At 45.6% G+C, this 15,305-nt stretch overlaps 1 protein-coding gene across 1 annotated transcript in view; it reads right to left on the minus strand.

Annotated features, from left to right (window-relative positions):
• The window catches only part of GALNT9 (polypeptide N-acetylgalactosaminyltransferase 9), a 271,130-nt gene that overhangs the window by 30,825 nt on the left and 225,000 nt on the right, over positions 1-15,305 (minus strand). The window contains exons 7-8 of the mRNA XM_084820326.1: positions 7,489-7,674; positions 4,955-5,092 (exon numbers count right to left, since the gene is read on the minus strand). Coding sequence (XP_084676452.1) covers positions 4,955-5,092; positions 7,489-7,674 — 324 coding nt within the window. The remainder of the gene's footprint in view (positions 1-4,954; positions 5,093-7,488; positions 7,675-15,305) is intronic.

Consider the following 15,305-nt stretch of genomic DNA (forward strand, 5'->3'; position numbering starts at 1 on the left):
GATCGTTCTGCTTCGACTGATGGAGACATTTTTCTCCATCTCTCATAATCTCTCATAACCTTGGTCCTCCCATGAAGCTGGTTGGTGGGAGATTCAGGAGAGATAAGATGAAAGACTTCTTCACACAGTGCATAGTCAAATTATGGAATTCAGTGCCACAAGTCATAGTGATGGCCACCAATTCAGAGGCTTAGGATGGAGGAGGGTGCTCATGGAGGAGGGGAAGGCCATCAATGGCTACTAGTCCCAATGGCTCTACGCTATGTCCAGTGTCGGAGGCAATATGCCAACGTACACCCAGTTTCTGGGGAACATGGGTGGGAGGGTGCTGTTGCACTCATGTCCTGCTTGTGGGTTTCCCATGGCTGGCCACTATGTGCACAGAATGCTGGACTAGATGGAACTTTGGTCTGATCCAGCATGGCCTTTCTTATGTTCTCATTTTCTTTTTGAAATCTTTGTACTGTGAGCTGCCCTGGGAAGTAATTGAGGAGCAAAAATAGAAATAGCTACAAAAATAAATACATAAATACTATCCAAGGTCAAATGTTTCTCAGTGGGTGCAATCGTTGAAGCTCTCTTGGTCCCTCTCTGCTTTGAATGGTGATATAATAAATACTGCCTGACGGTCATCTGCCAAGGTCCGAGGCTATGCATCCCATGATCCCAAGCTTCTGTCAATTAAAACATGACAACTGTTAAGTGGTGGCAGACTTTGTTTATGACAAGTGTGTGATTCAGATATAAAGAGATGAGGGGGATTTTATGGCTCAGCCTTAAAAAGAATTGCAACTTTTCTTGGTAGAAAATACATTTTTACAGCCCTCTCGGTATGTTTTTATGTCCACCTCAACATATTCTGTCACTGCAGCTGCTGGAGCCTGGAGAAAACCACAAGTTCTTTCTCACTAAGAACAAAAATAATGGGGAAGGTGGATCAGTGATTAGAAATGTATTCATAATTTTCCTCTCAAATCACAGGTGCAGTAGTCCACCCATGACAGAGTCCTGGCCCGGCTACATGCCATACTAATGATGCAATTAGCAATGACATTGTGGATTTAAGATGAAGATGATACTGGGCAGGGGGGTGGGGGTTGTCCTCTGGAATGCAGTTCATGGGAAGGGAAATTTGAAGCCTTCCCTCCTCGTGTGTAATATCAGGGGAAATTCCCACCCCCTGCATAGCAATTAGCACTAGGGGGAAAAAACCTCTAATTGATAGTGATGTACAGATTCTCTAAAACCCATTCTGTGTGTCACAGATTATCAGGCACCTTTCATTCTGTCATCTACTCACTCATTGCTGGAACAGGATTTTTTTGTTTCTGAATTTGCACAAATTTGCTTTTTCACACGCACACCTTTGTGTAAATGTGCACGTGCAAAAATGTGCACATTCCCCCCAAATGCATATTTTCACACTTTAGCCCAAGGGGGAATGCACATTTCTGGCTTTTTTTTATTTTGTGTATTTTTCTGTGACAAAATTTGTGGAAAATTCAGGAAAGTTAGAAAAACAACCTGCAAGTCTGTGGAACCTGCCTGATAGGGGGAAAGGTTGTCCGCTGTGGAATCCATGGGTCAGATTCATGAAAATCCAAACTTGTTTGGTTCTGTTACGGAAACCTGACATCCCTAATCATTGGTAGCAATGGGAGATTTCCCCCCCTAATGCTAATTGTCATGCATGGCCATAGAGATGGGCGAACATCAATATTAGAGCTTGTGGAGGTTCTTCAAAGTCGTCCTCGAATCTTGTTTTGCCTCATTTGCATTTCCAGACATCAATGAGAGGTTTTCTTTTGTTTTTTTGATTGGGAAAATGCACATTTTTAATAATGAGCAACTTTTCCCAATTGAAAAAAAAAATAACATTACTTTAAACATGCATGTTTTTCTCACTTGGAAAAAAAAGTGCACTTTCCCCCATAGAGTAAGATGTGAACATTTGGACTTTAGGGGGATTTCTAAAACTGCACGCTTGTCCAAGTGCTTATTTGCGCAAATGCACACTTCCTGAAATTTCAAGTGCACACTTGCAAGTTTGAACACAAGTTCAGGAAATTGGAAAAAACTTAAGGAGAATCATGTTCATGCTTGTTTTCCTGTTTGGGCTTGTGAACTGACACGTTGGCATGATTTGCAAACAGGAACGAAATTCTGATACATCCCTATGCAACGGGGAGTAATTTTCACTGATATCAAGGCTGGGGAGAAAAGGTTTAAACCTTTCCTCCTCACGCACTGTGTTATACAGGAGAATCACCACCCCAACCATGCAGCTGATATATATATATATATACCAATGACATGATTGCTAATCACATAATTAACATAACTGTAATTAGGCCCCAGGTCTTCAGTTCTTACCTAAAATTAGCCACAAACTCATTACTTGACCTTAAGCAAGCAATTATAATCTCTGCCTTGCCACCCCCACATCTATCTGTGATGTGCGATTCGTAATACTGTCCTACCGTATAAGTTGCAGATCACTTAGTATTAGGGATATATGAGAATTTCATTTTTGCTCAGAAAATATGCAAGCGTGCCCCGTTTGAAGCCCTGTACGAGATATTGAGCACATGTCCACCAGAAATGTTTGCCAATTGCTGAACATACGTTTGCATTCAATTTGTGCTCCTTTCCCAGTTCGATCTGGTGCAAATGTCTTAATTTGTCATTGTGCAAACTTCCTCTGTGGACTGAATCAGCCCCACTTTGGTATATGGGGAAAAGTTGCACAAATGGGGAAAATGGCATAAATTGGGGGGAATTTGTGCAAACTTCTCAATTGATTGTGGCTCAATTCATGCAATTTTCCCATTTGCGCAGAGTGAGCAGCGATCACAGATGCAAACAGGAATCAGGGATGCTTTGGCTTGGATTCCTGCACTGAGTAGGGGGTTGGACTCGATAGTGTTAACAGGCCCCTTCCAACTCTACTATTCTATGATTCTATGGTTCTATGGTTCTATGGTTCCATGAGATGAGCAGTGAGATGATGTTTGGAGAATTCTAGTGATCTCAAACATCACTCGTTCATCCCTCCCCAGTTAGTATATTGAAAGTTATTGAGTTGGATCCAGAGTGGCACTGGTTCAACGATGCTCTCAGAAGTGGACTTCCTTCCCATAGCAGCATCCCAGCCTGGGTTGAGAGATCTTCCATGAGTGGAGCCCTTGCTCTTGCACAAGGTTCCTTCCTCTCATTAGGCCTCATCTTGAGTACCGTGTCCAGTTTAAGAAGGATGAAGACAAACTGGAGAGGGTTCAGAGGAGGGCAATGAAGATGATCAGGGGACTGGAAACAAAGCCGTATGAGGAGAGACTGAAAGAATTGGGCATATTTAGCCTTGAGAAGAGAAGACTGAGGGGAGATATGATAGCGCTCTTCAAGTACTTGAAAGGTTGTCACAGAGAGGAAGGCCAGGACCTCTTCTTGATCATCCCAGAGTGAAGGATGTGGAACAATGGGCTCAAGTTGCAGGAAGCCAGATTCCAGCTGAACATCAGGAAAAACTTCCTGACTGTTAGAGCAATATGACAATGGAACCAATTACCTAGGGAGGTGGTGGGCTCTCCCACACTGGAGGCATTCAAGATGAGGCTGGATAGGCATCTGTCAGGGATGTAGATTCCTGCATTGAGCAGGGGGTTGGACTCAATGGTCTTATAGGCCCCTTCCAACCCTTCTGTTCTATGATTCCATGATTCCATGATTCCATGATTCTATGATTCTATGATTCTATGATTCATGGAAGTCCAATCCTGGATCCAATCCATTATTACTACTTAGTGAATGCTTGGGTAGAATTCTTCCCACACAACTTCCTCTTATTTCTCTGCAAGTAAGAGAAGTGCATGCTATGCACGCTTAAAACAAGTAATAGGACTGCGCAGGATTGCCGCCTTCTTTACATCGGGTTGCAGCTGAATATTCAGAGAGGGGCCAAACTCTCTGAGCAACCTGCTCCCATCCCACCCCAGCCATGACTGTGTTCTTGGAGACAATGGATGCAAAGTGCTAAGAACATCCTGGGCTGGAGGCAACATGACATAAATGTGTATTATGACACGTAGGATGACTGGACCCAGGCTGATGTACATCATTCAAATGATGTACATCTTTTTCCTTTGTGGGTGTCAAAAAAGAGATTCAGCTTGGATTGAAGGACCTTCCTTTTGACTGCTCAGTGGAAACTGACATCCTGTCAGCAGCTAAGCCGCAGGAAGTCTCACATAACTGACACGACTTGGGTTTCATAGCTAGCCGCCCCTGCCAGCTAACTGCTCCCCCCCACCCGCCAGAGGGAGCTGCCTGGAAGCTTGTTTTTTTCCCTGCAAGCTGCAGATAGCTCTATTAAGGCACTGCTCAGTTTTGTCCTGAGAAAGCCTGCAGTCCCTCTTTGCATTGGCGCAGATGATCTGAGACATTCGAATAACCACCAGAGGAAGAAAAACAGCAACAAGCATTCAGTCACCTCCAGATGTAACTTTAACTTAGCTAAGCAATGTCAGGGTTTTCTGTTAAATGTGAATGATCTTAGAAATCTGTCTTCTTTCTGGGACAGAAGCATTTATACTGGGACTCAGTTTATATAATGCACTTGTTTAGTGCACAATCCCATGCATGTTTAGACAGAAAAAAATTCCTACAACTCCCAGAATGCCCCAGGCAGCCATGCAGATGTTGCAGGGGCAAATGACAGGCACAATTTCACTGGGTATGGATGAATCTATTTCAGGTTCTCTCCATTTCTCATTTTTCCAATCCTATGTTCGATTTGTCTTGACCTTTGAGAATTTCTCCAGTCTAAAGTTTGGTTCATCCTGAACACTGTGTTGGCTGAGGCTGATGGGACTTGGGGAACGTGTGGCCCTCCAGAAACATCTGGAGCCCTGATCCTATCAATGCAGAGATATCTCGTGTGCCCAGGACCATACGTTACCTCTCCATAAGTGATGGTGTTATTGTAAATCCTCATTTCAGGATAGACATTCTGCAAGTACCACTTAAAACTCCGGCACTGAAGACGTTGCCGCAAAGCGACCCTTTCAGAAACATCGCCGAAGTCAACTCCGGGGTTCTGTGAAGGCAGGGACAGATAAAGACGGAAATTCTATTAGGCCAGATTTACAGTCGATTTCATTACTTCAATAGCTTTCAGTGCTCATTTTGTTTACAAGCTGATTCCTCCACCTGCCCACAGCTCCCCCCTTCACCTCTCTTGGTGTGTAAGTAGCTGTACAGTCTATGGCTATGTTTGAGAACAAGAAATAAATATTAATGAACTCTCAGTAGCAGAAAGGGGAGGGGGAAGGAAAGCAGAGGATCCAAAACTGGGGGGAAAGTACTGATATATGAAAATTCAACTAAGCTGAATATGACAGGATTCCATTTATTGTCTGTAAGAGAGGAACATACAGACAAACCAATACAGGTGTATGAAAAAGCCAACTTGTTTTAAAAAATGCACTGCAGATAGATTCATCTTGAGTTTGAAGCAACACACCACAGCAACTCCCCCGCGCCCCCATGTCCTGGATGAGCTTGATGAGTATCTGGAGCTCTGGTGTGTGACCAAGTGTCCCCATTCCCTTCAATGTAAAGTGCAGCTCTCCATGGGCTGTATGTGTTGAGCTTAGGGATGTGTGAACCCACCCCCTCCTGGGTTCTCTGAGTGCCCACCCAGCCCCTGCCTCCGCTCGCCAGTCCCCGGACCACACTCGAGCCCCCCGTGCGCTCGGCAAGCAGCCCGCACTCACCCCGGTGGCCCCGTTGAGCTCCACAGCCACCATTTTTGAGAAATAAAATGGTGATCGCAAAATGTGCACATTTGTGTAGGTGCGAAAATGCACATTTTTGCAGAAATGAGCATTTTTGCACAAACGCAAATATGTGCATTCACAAAACGCGCATTTCTGCATATGCAAATATGCACATTTTTGCGATTGCCATTTTATTTCTCAAAATTGTTATTTTAAAAAAATATATTATGTTCTTGAAGGTAAGCTTTAATGTACCATGGTTGGTTTATGTCTGATAAAGCAATGCGTTTTTTTATTTCTCTTACCCTAAAGGCCTGCTTTATAGCTCAACAGGGGGAAATGACCATACAGAAGTAATCGCAAAGAGGAGATGGAATGTTTTCATGAGATTTGATGCAATGGCCTTTTTAAACATCTCGAGCCTAGCTCTCATTAAATTTTGCCTCCCATACCATGTATTATTAGGTGGGACCATTTTTCCTCTACAAAGACACTGGACAGAAAGTGTGTCTGAACATGTACCAGCTCATGCATCTTCACCACTGTGTTAGATCTGCTTCACATTGTATGTGAAACTGTAGAATACATTGATGTTTCAGTTGTGTTTGGAGATGCCAGATTTAATAAGTGAGAGGAAAGGTAGCTGTAAAGAGGGTAAAAAGTGTGTGTGTGTGCGCGCACGCGCATGCATGCGTGTGTGTGTTGGATTAGGAGAGCCATTGTGGTGCAGTGGCTAGAGTGTTGGACTGGGAGCCGGAAGAACCGGGTTCTAGTCCCCACTCGGCCATGGAAGCTCGCTGGGTGACTTTGGGCCAGTCACAGGCTCTCAGCCCAACCCACCTCACAGAGTTGTTGTTGTGAGGCTAAAATGGAAAGGAGGAGGATTATGTACGCTGCCTTGGATTCCTTAAAGAGGAAAAAAGGTGGGATATGAATGTAATACATACATACATACATGCATACATATCCAAGTGGGAGGAAACGTTAGAATAACATATGCCATTCAGGACAGGGCTAGCTGGAAATGGAAAATAAATAAATATTACACCAGGATATCCTAGATGGGAAGTAGTCAACCCAGTGCCCTCCAGAGGTTTAGGACTACAACTCCCATAATTCCTGACCATTGGCCATTCTGGCTGGGGATGATGAGAGCTGTAACCCAAAGCATCTGGAGGATATTAGGTAGCCTACTCCTGTCTTAGGAGCTCCATGAGAAACAAACTGGTTCTTCCAAGTCCAAGGCTTCTAGACTGACATTCTTCTGGTGTTTTCCACCATCTCTCTTTCTGACATTAGCCCATTTAGATCAGAAGACACAGGCCTCAGCCTATTGCTGCTTTATGCCAGTTTCACATGTATTCATTCCTGAGAATGCTGCATCCCATTTCTTAAAAAAACCGCATGTTTTGTTATTTTAAAAAAATCCACATGAAAATCTATATTTAAACACTTATTTTTTATCACATTTTCTCGTTTGCATTTCTAAATGTATATCATCCTAAAATATGCATTTTTATATGCACTTTAGTATTGTTCCTTGAGGCAAGAGTTGCATCATCTCATTCGGAGTGTGCAAAACACAGTGGGTAGCTGTGTTCTGAACTGCACCTGAATCTGGGACATACAGCTCAGGTCAGTTCATATCGAAACATGCAAGGAACAAGTCCCTCGAATGTCCCCACTTTGGAAACATCCCTGCACCTCACCTTACCGTCATTGGTATGTTCCATGCCATGTAGACATGTGACTTGAAGTCATCCATCCAGACTTCGGCTGCGCGCAAGGCATTGCGCTTTGCGTAGTAATCAATGTCATTGTTGTAAGGTTTCTTTGTGCGCTCGATATGGGCCACTCGGGAGCAAGGCAGCACCTCCATGCTTCCCCCACACTGCCAGACCTGCGAGAGTGTGAAGAAAAAACAAGGGAGGAATGAAGCGATGTGGGTATGTGGGAGCTGGGGTGGTAGCCGTAGCGTAGAGGGTGCACATGTCCTTTGTGAACCGCCCAGAGACCTTTGGCTATTGGGTGGTATAGAAATGAAATAAATAAAATCCCTTCCATGCAGCAGATAAACATCTGACACTCTGAAGTGGTAGTGTAAGTTAGAATAGGCAATCCTGGGCTAGATGGAGAAATAGCCCGGCCTGGTGTAAAACAGTTTTGTATGTTCCTAATGAGACTGGAAATTCACGTTCAAATCTCACATCCAGTATAAACTCTTCAGGCAAGATGTTGTCTCAAAATCTCAGTCCCTCTGTCTGTAATATGGGGATCAAAAAGGCTAGCCTTTCATACAGGTGAAGTCCAATCAGATTATTTGATAATAAGAGCCATGCTGGATCAGACCCAGGGTCCATCTAGTCCAGCATTCTGTTCACGCAGCAGCCAACAAGCTGCCCATGGGAAACCCAGAAGTAGGACACAAGTGCAACAGCACCCTCCCACCCATGCTCCCCAGCAACTGGTGTACATAGGCTAGCTGCCTCTGGTACTGGAGGTAGCACATAGCCATCAAGACTAGTAGTCATTGATGGCCTTCTCCTCCAGGAATTTGTCCAGCCTCCTTTTAAAACCATCCAAATTGCTGCCCATCACTATGACCTGTGGTAGCGAGTTCCATAGTTTAACTATGTTCTGCTGGAGAACATGGGTGGGAGGGAACTGTTGCACTCATGTCCTGCTTGTGGGTTACTGGACTGATTGATAGCTGGTTGGCCCCCAGGGATGGGTGGATTCCCTACCTGCTGGTCCATGAGGAATCCACCCGCACGGGGGGGGGCGCTCCGTTCCTCCCCCCCGGAATCCTCTTTGGCCGGCTCCACTCCGCGGCGATTCTGCGGAGCCGCCGGCCATCTCCGAAGTGCCAGCGATACAGCTGCCATGCTGTATCACTGGCTGAGGGGTATTGACTGACTGTGGATGCAAATGGATTCCAGGACACCATTTGTGGCTGTAAAGGTCTTAGTTTAAGGAAAATACAGCCGTAAATGTCTGCATTTAATTTTAAGACCTTTACGGCCACAAATGGCATCCTGGATGCCATTTGCATCCCTGCTTTTCATTCACGTGATAGGCTATGCAAATATTTGCGTAGCCTATCGCGTGAAAAAACAGGGCTGCAAATGGCGTCCAGGACCATTGGATGGTTTTAAAAGGAGGTTGGACAAATTCCAGGCCGTAAAGGTTTTAGTTTAAGCTTAATGCAGACATTTACAGCTGCATTTACCTCAAACTAAGACGTTTACGGCCGCTAATGGTGTCCTGGAAGCCATTTGCATCTGCAGTCAGTCCCCTTCAGCCAGCGATATGGCTTGGTGGCCGTATCGCTGGCAATCTGGAGCTGGAGGATCCAGCTGAAGAAGATTCCGCGGGGAGGCAGAGGTAAATGCTCCATTCCGCCATGGACTCCGGGACTCATTGGAGTCCATGGCGGAATTCTCTGCCATCCCTATTGGCTACTGTGTGAACAGAATGCTGGACTAGATGGACCCTGGGTCTGATCCAGCAGGGCTCTTCTGATGTTAAGAACCCTTTAAACATGGATGCAGAACCTGTTTTAGCCCGAGGGCCAAATTCCAGTTTGGGGAAGCTCTCGGGGGGGGGGCATTCCAGGGGTGGGCAGAGACAAAGGCAAAGGGGCAGGGTCGAAGGCCAACAGGGTGGGCCCCCAAAGCCAAAAAATTAGGGATGTACGAAAGTCACTTACCTTTTCACGAAATTTGATTCCAGGTGGGGGGGAGGTGCTCCGTCCCTCCCCCTGAAATTCTGGCAGGGGGGAGAGGCGTTCCCCTCTCCCCCCCAAATCCTGGCCAGCCGGGAACCCAAATGGCGGCGGCAGTAGCCGCCGCCATTTGTGTCCCTGCGGTCAGCCGTGATAGGCTACGTAAATGTTTACGTAGCCTATCACGGCTGAGTAAAACAAAAAACAAAAAAAGCGCGTACGCAAATGGCGGCGCTCATGGGTGCCGCCATTTGCGTTCCTTATTTTGGCACGTCTAGTCTACATAAACATTTATGTAGACTACGGTGAAAATAAGGGGAACGCAAATAGCGTAGACACTACACTATTTGCATTCCCCTTATTTTCGCCGTAGTCTATGTAAATGTTTACGTAGACTAGACGTGCCAAAATAAGGAACGCAAATGGCGGTGCCCATGGGCGCCGCCATTTGCGTACGCGCGGGTTTTTTTGGTGTTTTTTTTACTCAGCCGTGATAGGCTACATAAACATTTACGTAGCCTATCATGGTATTTTTTAAAAAAAATCTAGCCATGATAGGCTACGTAAATCTTTTTTTTTTTTTTTACTGGAAATGGCGGTGGCGGCAGCCAGTCAGCAGATCGGCCGCTGCCACCGCCGAACCGCCGCCGAACCGCCGCTGGAGCCGCCGCTGCCAGGAAGATTCGCCCAAGGTAAGTCCCGTCCCGGGGGGGGCGCGGGGGGGCAGGCCGTTTCGCCACTGATTTCGGGGGGCTGAATGCGCTGGCATTCGGCCTCCCTGAGATTCGTGGCAAGATTCTCTGACATCCCTACAAAAAATACTGGCATACTGTCGCTGAAAGCTCTTGCTGCCCGTAACGAAGCCTTACGAGAGGCATTTCACTTAAGAGGGAAGCCTTGCTCCCATTTGGCTTTGGAACAGGCCTTATGGCCTTCCTGGACCAAATCACAATGGAAACATTTTCTTTGTTTAAGGAGAAAAGAATCCCATATGCTTTGCTCTTAAACAGGGAGGTTGCTCATCTTTGCATCACCCCATGGTCATATAAAATTTGAAAACGGTCCAGAAACTTCAGCTGGTCCAAAATAGGGCAGCAAGATTGTTAACAGGGACTGGACAGTGAGCTCATATTATGCCAGTACTTTTTCAGCTGCACTGGCTGCCAGTCCATTTCCGGGCCCGATTCAAAGTGCTGGTATTAACATTAATAGCCCTTAATGGCTTGGGGCCAGGTTATCTGAAGGATCGCCTCCTTCCATATGTGCCTGCCTGGACCTTAAGATCATCCTCAGCGGCCCTTCTCCGTGAGCCCCTGCCCAACGAAGTGAGGCGGGTGGCTCCTAGGAGGAGGGCTTTTTCTGCTGTGGCACCCTGGCTCTGGAATGAGCTCCCTAGTGAGGTTCGCCTGGCGCCTACATTGTATTCCTTTTGGCGCCAGGTGAAGACCTTTTTATTTCCCCAGGCATTTTAGCATTTTAGCTTTCTAGACTTTTAGCTTTGCTGTTTTAAATCTGTATTTAAAATCCCTGCACTGCTGCTAGGTTTTATTGTGGTTGTATTGTTATATTGTGGTTTTAATGATCTATATATTTTAAATTGTTTTATTGTGTGCCATTTGGTTTTAATTTTTGTGAACTGCCCAGAGAGCTTCAGCTATTGGGTGGTATTGAAATGAAATGAAATGACAAAATAAATAAATACATAAATAAATAAATAAAGTCAGCAACATAAATGCATTAAATGTTCTTTTCTTCTTGAAACAGAGGTTGATATTAGAATCTCCCTGACCATTCCAGGAGCAGGTGAACAGGCAGGAGAGGCAGTGGAACGGTAATTTTTTTTTTTAAAAAAAAACTGGTTGAAAATGTGCATTTCCCCCATAGGTTAAAGCATGAAAATGCAAATTTGGGGGAAGGGTTGCACATTTTGGGGTGATTTGTGTATTTTTGGAAGTTCAAATTTGCACAAATCTGAGAAATTGGAAAAAATCCAATCCCACCAATGAGCGGCTGACAGAATGAAAGCCACCTGACATTCTGTGAAATGCAGATGTAATGGATTTTACAAAATCCATACCTGCCCAGTGGTAAGTATATTAATTTGCAGGTAGATGGTGTGGGATTGAAGTGTCTGTTGCATATACACATTATTCATTAGTACTCCCCCTGGATCCATCAGGAGGATGTTTGCACTGTTTCATCATATCCCAAATGCTCACACTGCCTGATACAAGCTCAGTTACCAACAAACTATGCACCGTGTCCAGCTCCCCCCGCCATACACACACTCACATACTTCACATCTTTGGTGACAAATGATTTCTCAAATGGCCAAACAAAAATGCTACACCCCTTTTTATACATTTGTTTGCAAAATGATGCTTATTTCCCCCTTGACATCCCCTACCAGTTGTGTAGTAAATCACTGGCCATCCAAATTTGCACTTGATTAATGAAAAACATTATCAGGGAATAGTGTCCATAAATCTGGGCAGATGTATGCCTAGAGATTCTACAAACAAAGGCATGAGCATTCAGAAAGAAAAGAGAGAAATAAATCAATTAATGGTGTTAGCTGTTGAAGACACACTCACACACACATGCACGCACATGCACACACGAGCATATATGTATATGTATGTGTGTGTGTCCCCTTCATGGATCACTGCCTTGTTTCGGCGAAGGGGCTTGCGTAACTCAGTGAAGCGATAAGCTATGCCATGCAGGGCCACCCAAGACGGACAGGTCTGTCAGGGTGGACACTGAGCCCATAGAATCCCAGAGTAGTTCTGATTCTGAGGAAGAGCAGTCGCTCCTGGGAGGGGAGTGCACTCCTCTTTCCCAGGGCCCACAGCTGACGGAGATTCCTCCCACCAGCATTCCTAGCTTAGATAGCAGTCCAGGGAGTGACCGAGTGCAGGAAGTAGACTTGGTGGACGCGCGACGCCGATGCAGAGAGCAGCGCCAAATGGAGGGCGCAGAAAGGAGGTGTAGTGCCCGGTGCGCCCAGAGGCTCCAAGGGAAAAGGGGAGGGACTCTCCCTAGTCCTTAAGTTCAGGGGTCTGCCAGTAATTCCCTTTCAAATGGGGACCAACTGTTCCAACTGAGGGCATAGGTACTCTGCTGCTCAGATCTAGTTGCTACCTGTAGAGTTGTTAAGTTGTAAAAGAAGAATAAAGCTTGGAAAGGAATCCCTTTGTCTGTGTCTGGACTTGGCTACTGGATTAGACTGAGAGAGGCCTCCAAGGAGCCCTTGACAAGGTCATGGCGGAGAGTTCTTCTGACAAAATGTGGTCCACTGGAGAAGGAAATGGTAACCCACTCCAGTATTCTTGCCAAGAAAACCCCATGGAACGTATCACAAGGGTAAATGAATATGGCACACTCCAGGAGAGAGCGCAGGACAGGAAGGCCTGGCGTGCTATGGTCCATGGGGTCACGAAGAGTTGGACACGACTGAACGACTGAACAACAAATGTGCGTGTGTGTGTGTGTGTGTACATATATATATATATATATATATATATATATATATGAATGAGTGCATTGATATTGTTCTAAATTCCCTTACACACCTCACAGGAGTTGATCCAATTTTCACTAGAGAGATTACTAGGGTCAGAATTCTTCAACAGAGCTTAGGCCCAGAACCTATTCCCAATGCCAGAATGAAGCCCCCAAACGTTTTCCGAAGTCCTTCAAATTCCCCAATGGTAAATTGTTATTTGAGGAGGGAGTGTTGGGGACATGGTGTCTTCATAATAACCAGCTTACATATATAAAAATTGATCAGGAATTATGGAGGCACAGAAACAAGCACACAGGCTGTACCCAGTTCCATAGCAGTGGGTAGGGATGGCACGGGTGCCTGATTCCATCTGGGAATCTGGCAGAACCCCCCCTGCCTGCACCCCCACGCCCTGCTCACCGAGCCCTTGCTTTCCCCCTGCCCACACTTGACGGATGGCCTGCACTCATCCCAGTGGCCTCCTCAAGCTCTGTGGTCTCCATTTTTCATGAAAGAAAATGGTGAGCACAAGAATGCGCACATTTGATTATGCACGAAAATGTGCATTTTGCAAATACGCCTATTTATCTGCGAAAATGCACATTTCTGCAAAAATGCACATTTTTTGTGCATGTGAAAATATGCACATTTTGTGATCGACATTTTCTTTTTCAAAAAATGGCGACCATGGAGCTTGATGAGGCCACCAGGGTGAGTGCGGGCTGCTTGCCGACCATGGGAGGGACTCAAGTGAGGTCCAGGGAACGGCAAGCGGTGGCTGGGCGGGTGCCCGGGGGTGGGTTTGCACATCCCTAGCAGGGGGAGTCCCCGTTTCTCCAAACCTGCTGCTTTTTTAGCTCTCCTTTCTAGACAAGGCAAGACTCATCTGGTAGATCAATCTTGGCAGGTTTGTTGCAACTCACATTCAACACATTTGGAATAGGGATGCATGAGAAATTTGTTTCCACTCATTTTTACCCAGTTTGCACCAACTCTGATGCAATCCGCAGTCAAGGGCAGTACATTTCCAAGCTTGAAAAAAGTGCATGAAGAAATGTGTACTTTTGAAAAATGTGCACAAATACGCTTTAATCAATAGCAGAATAATGTGTACATATGCCTTACCCTGTGTCTGGTTTGCCTGGCCATGGGGAGGCCGCTGCGGGGGAGGGGTGGATGGGGAGGAAGAGACATGGGTGATCTCCACTGACATTCGCAGTATGGTGCCGCTGGTGTGGGGGGAGGGGCTCACAAGGCATTTTGGTCTGTGGGGACCCTCTCTTTGAAGCCTCGTTGAAGCACAGCTCCCCCCCTCCCTCCCTGGAGGCAGTGTGGATTCTTCTGGTTGTCCTTTTGGGGGCCAAGCAGGAATTTTTGGCTCATGGTCCAACTGTCCAGGGCCATGATTCTTTTTGCCTACTCACACTGTAAGTGGGGCGGGAGTGTCTAAATAGGAAAATCTAGTTAAGTTTTGATTGTCAGATTAATTTGGTCACATTTTGTTTCAGGTAGGCTGGTGGGGACAGGCACTGTTAGTGTGAAAAGGGATGGAGATCACTCTGAGGCACCATTTTGGTGACAGGTGATACCTGAGGCCCCCTCTTCAGGGTTTTGCAGCCTCAGTGGGGGGATAAGGGTTACCTGTAAGGCCAACTCACCCACCTGCTGTTTTGTGGCCTGGGCAGGGTGACAGGGGAAGACCTCTCTTCCCCAAATGGGGCAGTCCCTGATGGGTGACGATCTTACAGATGCCACTCAGCAGGCATATATTGTTTTGCCTGATATATTGCCTGGCTAGTTGCTGGAATATTTTAGTTGCCTGCCCAGGTATTTCCCCTTTGCAGATTTTTAATAAATGTGGCCTGAGTTTTTATACCATACACATATGTCTTGTCTCTTTATTCCCCAGCCTGCAATCCAAAGATGCACACTACTGAGGTATACATTTTGGAAAATATTAGGGATGTACGGACTGTGTAAAATCCACTCTGTGTTTCATGGATTGCCAGCTGCCTTTTGTTCCATCGTCCACCCACAGATGGATGTAAATTTTTTTTTCGTCATGCGGAAAAATACAGAAATAATTACAATAGTATTTACTTAACTGTTTACATAATTTACCTTCGTACGTAACATTTAGCATATTGTCTCCCATTCCATTCAACATTTTCTCGGCAGAAACTTACATATTTTCCTACCAATTTATATGTGTAAATTTTGGAAAGTACACACAAAAAAGAAAATCATCTGAAAGTCCACGGACTCCACACGGCCTGCTGGGGTCATTCCACAGCAGATT

Source organism: Heloderma suspectum, chromosome 13 (assembly GCF_057233095.1).
Source record: "Heloderma suspectum isolate Gila_16-S chromosome 13, 16-S_ref, whole genome shotgun sequence".
Lineage (NCBI taxonomy): Eukaryota > Metazoa > Chordata > Lepidosauria > Squamata > Helodermatidae > Heloderma > Heloderma suspectum.